At 34.1% G+C, this 6,000-nt stretch overlaps 1 protein-coding gene across 3 annotated transcripts; it reads left to right on the top strand.

The window, feature by feature from the left end:
* Nucleotides 1-214: 214 nt before the first annotated feature.
* LOC137837937 (uncharacterized) lies at nt 215-5,042 on the top strand. 3 transcript variants are annotated; one of them, XM_068647120.1, is made up of 5 exons: nt 215-248; nt 328-471; nt 2,014-2,477; nt 2,555-2,780; nt 4,345-5,042. In XM_068647120.1, the coding sequence occupies exons 3-5, from the start codon at nt 2,040-2,042 to the stop codon at nt 4,854-4,856; spliced, it is 1,176 nt and encodes a 391-aa protein (XP_068503221.1). In that variant the 5' UTR covers nt 215-248; nt 328-471; nt 2,014-2,039; the 3' UTR covers nt 4,857-5,042. The 3 variants fall into 3 exon arrangements, with proteins under 3 accessions (XP_068503221.1, XP_068503220.1, XP_068503222.1); XM_068647119.1 differs by lacking the exon at nt 215-248 and having other exon boundaries at nt 249-471; XM_068647121.1 differs by lacking the exons at nt 215-248; nt 328-471 and adding an exon at nt 554-571.
* The last annotated feature ends 958 nt before the right edge of the window (nt 5,043-6,000 follow it).

Here is a 6,000-nt window from a genome sequence, read left to right as displayed (position 1 = left end):
ATTTCTAAAAATGCCCTTAATTTTAGAAATTAAGGACAGTTTCATCTTTTTGTTAACATATAGGTTTTGCTAGTCATTCCATATTTTTATATATTTTTTTATTTAATAATTTTTTTCATAATAACTAACATGTAAATTTTTATAAAAAAAATAGGAATAAAATAACATATTTTTCAATTTTATCTATAAAATAATGATAACGTGCAATTCTATTACTGTGTCAGGTACCGTACCAGTCCAACTGTGAAGTAATTTTTCTCTCTCTTTTCTGTTTGGCTGTTGAGAAATTTTTTCAATTATTTTCCCTTTCGATTTTCTGTCTCTTAGATTGTGAAAAGCGTTACGATTGCGAATTACTTTCACTGCAACAAAATCACTTCTGGCGGCCGCATTTGGAATCGCGGTTTCACTGTTTCTGTGCTGACAAACTGGGAGTGAGCGAGTTCAATCTCCGTCACACATTTATCTAAGGTGCGAATTCGCGGTAATTGTTTGCAGCAAGAGCATGTGAATGTTCCTCTCTTTGCATTTTGTTGCTGCATTGCATGAACCTGTTGTGTCTGCAGAAGAGGTTTTTTAAATTGCTGCGCGTTTTTTTTTTTTATATTGTGCCAAATAACAGATAAATGGACCATAGTTGCGGTCGCGTTGACGTTGCAGCCGCAATCGCGATCGCGAACAGTTTTTCAAAGCCTCGTGTGAGGTTGAGGATGGTCTTGTTTCTAATGTGTGTACATTGATGGTGTTTACTTAGGTATTGTGTGTGGTTGTGTAAAAGTGAACAATCCTTTTTGTGCATTCTTGAATTTTTAGTTTGATTATTGCTAGTAACTTATTCTTTGCTGTTGTTTGTTGAAGTTTATTGTAGATTATATATTCACGAGGGAGATTAAATGAATATGAAGTTAGACGCAAAAAATTTGTTGTTCCTAATAAGCTTAAGTCAATACCTGAGGTATTTAAAAAGTTGTTGTGAGCATTTCACTTTTCAGTTTTGATTGTGGGAGTGATTAATTACAGGCATTTCTGCCCAGCATGAAACGAAGAATGAGAGAAGAAAAGGGCCATCAAATGGAGCATTTAAAGTAGTAGCTGTGTCGTTTCTTAGTTGTGTCAGACAAGTATCCATGTTAAGAATCCATAGCACTTTGACTGCTTTCACCTGTATTTAATTTTCCTTTTTAAACTTTACACTAATACGGATAGAATTATCACAATTCTTAGATAAAGTATAAAATTTTATTATATTTACAAGGAATTTGTTCTCTCTTCTGATTTAAGATCTGTGTTTTATGTTAATTTTTATATTAGTTATATGCATTGTCTTATAATTGTGTTATGTTTATGATTTTTAAAATTTGTCTGCTCTGTCGTATCATATCCATGTTGCACGCCATATCCCTGCTTCCTAACTATTGTCTAGGTACTTGATGTTGCATTTACATATTAATTTTTTACATAAACGCTCTCCTCTACTAGGTAGGACCGTTGCTGACTATTTTAAATTGTCAAAGGAATTTTTTTGAAGAACTGCATAAACTTCATATTTTCATTTTCTGGCTTTAAATGCAATACGGACTTGATGCAAATGCAAAAACATGGTGTATGAGGGAAGTTGAGTAGATGGTTATCATTCCGTGTGCTTTCCATGCTTGGTGCTTAGTCTTTTCTCTGCAATTTATGACTGTGTATTTGTTGCCTGCTTTAGTTTTTATTTTTTGATAAATGAAGCTTATATTGAGATCTGCCGGGAGTGGTGGGGTGGCATTGTAGGTTTTGTCTAGAGTGTATATTACGTTGAAGAATACAAAATTGGAACTAAGTTCTGTTTGTAACTATGCCTTAATGGCATAATTTGAGAAAACTTACTTGTCTGGCTTTTAGTCTCACATGCGAAAGAGATAGGGAGGAAGAGTTTGAAAATGTATGAATGACTGGCCATTGATTAACATTCTGATTGTACGACAAATTTCATTTTCATATTTCTATCTACTGACGTATAACATCTATCAGAACTCAGAAGCAGTCATAACTCCTTAATGGAGAGTTCTGAAGAGGAAAATGATGGAGTCTCCAGAAATCATGTTCCGAAGGAACTGATCCGTTTAGCATCTAATGGTGCTAAATTTGTTGATGAAGTACTCAATGGTCAAAATGAATGTTGTCTGGAGAGTTTTCGCATGGATAAGCCTGTATTTTATAAGTTATGTAATATCCTGCGAGCCAAGGGTTTATTGCACCACACAAATCGAATCAAAATTGAGGAGCAACTGGCCATATTTGTGTTCATTATTGGTCATAATCTACGGACAAGGGCAGTTCAAGAGTTATTTCGTTATTCTGGAGAAACTATTAGTCGTCACTTTAACCATGTTTTGAATGCTATAATGTCAATTTCACTGGATCTATTTCAGCCTCCCGGATCTGGTGTTCCTTCAGAAATCCTTGAAGATCCTAGATTTTATCCATATTTTAAAGTAAGATTTCAGAAATGAGTTTAATCAGTATCTTGTATGGGTTTATTTTATCTTACTTTTTATAAACTCCTTAATAGGATTGTGTGGGAGTAATTGATGGTATGCATGTACCAGTGACGGTAGGTGTAGATGAGCAAGGACCTTTCCGCAATAAGAATGGTTTGCTTTCACAGAATATTCTGGCAGCTTGCTCATTTGACCTCAAGTTCCATTATGTTTTGGCTGGATGGGAAGGATCTGCTACAGACTTGCAAGTTTTTAATTCAGCAATCACAAGACGAAACAAATTGCAGGTCCCTGAAGGTAAATATTCTGTTATCTCGGTAAATTTATGTAAAATGCAGTTATGATTTAGGTAGTAATACTGTTTGAACTCTGTCTCTTGAATGAAACCAAGTTTTAACACTAGGAAGTTAAAGTCATTTTATTTCAGTACTATGATATATGAATTGATTAGGAAGAACAGAACTCCTTGGCCTTTTAAATTCACATTATTTTCATTATTGTACGAAAAGTTTTATGCTTCAATTATGTCCTAAATAAATGAGAGTTACTAGATGTAATGTTCTTATAACCAACCCTTTCAACTAGCTACCCATTTCATTTTTGTATAAAAAACAGTTAACTAAAATTCGTTGCGCATTGTCTATGTAGCAACCTTCGAATTTAAGTGTTGTTATGGAAAAAAAAATCACTTCCAACTCAACAAGTGTTTTTGGTTCATTGTTATGAAATTATGCTTGTTATGATTCATCCTTCTTCATACTAAATAAAAAAAAAACTTCATGTTGCTCTCTATTTGGCTTCTCTAACTTCGTGTATTGTTTGAACTTGTTTCTACTTCTCCCCAAAAAAGTCGAGATGCAAGTTCCGCACGGTGGAAATACTAGGCATCAATCCTGTTAACTCACCCATTACCATATGAATATTTTTCCTTGAAGTTTCTTCGGTCCATTTCTCACACACAAAAACCATACGTCTCATTTTCTTCCTTCCATTTCTCACACCTTCATTGAATCCTGTTGACTCATTGTCCGTCCCTATATTTGTTCTACTCAAAGCTCAAAGAGATGATATTGGGGTTGAGCGGCCTAGTCGATGAAATTCACCATGGCTCATTTTTTGGATTTGAGGATTTTATGTTCTCTCCCCATATGCCCATTAATTTGGTTTGAAAAAAAAAAGTATGGTGTATTTGATTGGAGGGAAATAAAGGGAGAGGAAGTTTTTTTTTTTTAATTTGATCTCTTTTGGTTCAAAAAGTTGGTTGGGTGGAGAGGAAATGACTGGCCGCCAAAATCCCCCTTCCATCTATTTTTCTCTCCTCTGATATTGAGTGAATTTGTTGGAGAGGGAAAGTAATTTATAACCTTTGGACTATACTAACTAAATTGCTTCCTCATCCCCTTTAATATTAGTAATGATGTTACTGTATGTGATTCATGTTTTCCCTGCCCTTTTCTTGAATCAAACGCAAAAATGAGACTCTTCCTTTCCCTTTTATCATTTGAACCAAACGCATTGGAATTTTTTCCTATCGATCCTTTAGCTGCATCAAGTTGAAGTTGATCAAGATAGTACATCTTTCATTATTTAGCTGATTTCAACTTTTATTTGGTTGTAGTTGTGAAAGATTGATGATTAGGAGATGACAATGCCAAATGCCACCTTAGGTGATTGGTGATGTATTCCTATTTTCACAAAGCAACTAAGGGAAAACATTTCCAACTTCGTTTTATATTTAAGACTTAATCGAAACATATGATGAAGCCAATACAACAAAAATGAAACATGATGCAAACTTAAGGGTCAAATCAAATGATTAATTATTTCCTATGACTTCCATACACTTTGTCTTATGATACAGGTAAATACTACATCGTAGATGGTAGGTATCCAAATGTGCCAGGTTTCGTTGCTCCGTATCCCATTGCTCCCTACTACAAGGAATTTCCCAGCGATTTCCACCCACAAGATGCTAGAGAGCTATTCAATCAACGGCACTCCTTATTACGAAATGTCATAGATCGAACTTTCGGGGCTTTAAAGGCACGGTTTCCTATATTGATGTCTGCTCCTTCTTACCCATTACAAACACAAGTGAAGTTGGTGGTGGCTGCATGTGCATTACACAATTTCATTCGCAAGGAGAAGTCAGATGATTGGCTTTTCAAGATGTATGAGCAGGGTTCATTTCCAATGGAAGAATCACAACCCCCATTAGAGATGACAGTGCCACCAAAGATGAATATTGAGAGCCAGACTCAGCCATCAGATCATACTTTTGATTCTGAAGAAATTGTACTTGCTTCACAGTTAAGGGACTCTATTGCTGCTGAAATGTGGAATGATTTTATCCACGATTTCCCCCCCATGTAAATTTCTTTAATCAAGCTTATATGATCAGATTAGGTTTGCATTTTTCTCATGATCTACACTATGAGACTATGTTGCCATAGTTTACTTTAGCATTTTGTTCATAAAACAGAAGTATTCCTTTCCTGTACATCACATCTCATCTCATAAGCTTTTGCTTTTAATTATAAGCTTCAATTTTGGGGCCAATGATCTTCCAATCCCTGCTGACAGATGAACACAGTAAAAGGTCGATTTAGAAAAAAAAAAATCATTCAGATTTTCTACCATAGAGTTTTCTCCAAAAAAATAGTTTCTGTGCCAATTTTTATTATCCAAATTTCCTGCAGTTGTTTTAGGTGTTTTTTTTGCTCTCTGTACCTCTCATCTTGTTGCCAAGTGAAGTCATGTGAGTGACCTTCACATTCAATATTCATAGTCTGTTCAAGCCAAAAAGATATAGTTACATTTAGTGTACAGTATACTCAAATGTTCATGGGACCATAAGAAGTATACTGACATGGAATTAGGAATGAAGGTACATAGACAGAGAAATGACTTAGCTTGAAAGACTAATATATTGTTGTCATGTTATGGAATTTCAGCACTTGATTCAGTATTCCGTAAGATATTATGATACTCCTAACATTCTTCTGTGTTGATAGTTTTATGCCTTGCAATGAACTTCAAAATATCTCTTGTAATGTCATTATTTTTTTTACACTAGATAATAGCTCCACGTTAACCTTTTACTTTAATAGCTCCACAAAATTTCTCAATATATTCGCTACTACACACATGTATGCTATTCATCCTTTTCAAGTAAATATATTTCTATAATAATTTTATTTTAGAAATGATTAATAGTAGTGGAATAGATACTACTTCAAGTTAACATATTCCTTGATTTTTTTCAAGATGGCATTGAAAAAGGAAAAGAGTGGAAAATATTTGTTATATTTATTGTTTCATACACGATTTTTTAAAGTGAGAAACATGGTAAAATAAGTTCGTATTTTAAAATTTATCCGTATAAACAAATAATAGAAAATATGCTCTCAAATTTAAAAAGGCAAAAACCTTTGTAGAATGAATGAGCCATGTTTGTGCTTGAAACTTTTTCCATGAATCTCCAACCCCCCTATTGAACTGTAAAGTTAAAGAAAAC

This window comes from Phaseolus vulgaris, chromosome 4 (assembly GCF_000499845.2).
Source record: "Phaseolus vulgaris cultivar G19833 chromosome 4, P. vulgaris v2.0, whole genome shotgun sequence".
NCBI lineage: Eukaryota > Viridiplantae > Streptophyta > Magnoliopsida > Fabales > Fabaceae > Phaseolus > Phaseolus vulgaris.
The sequence above is the reverse complement of the archived record's forward strand: the minus strand, read 5'-3'. Positions and strand labels throughout refer to the sequence as shown.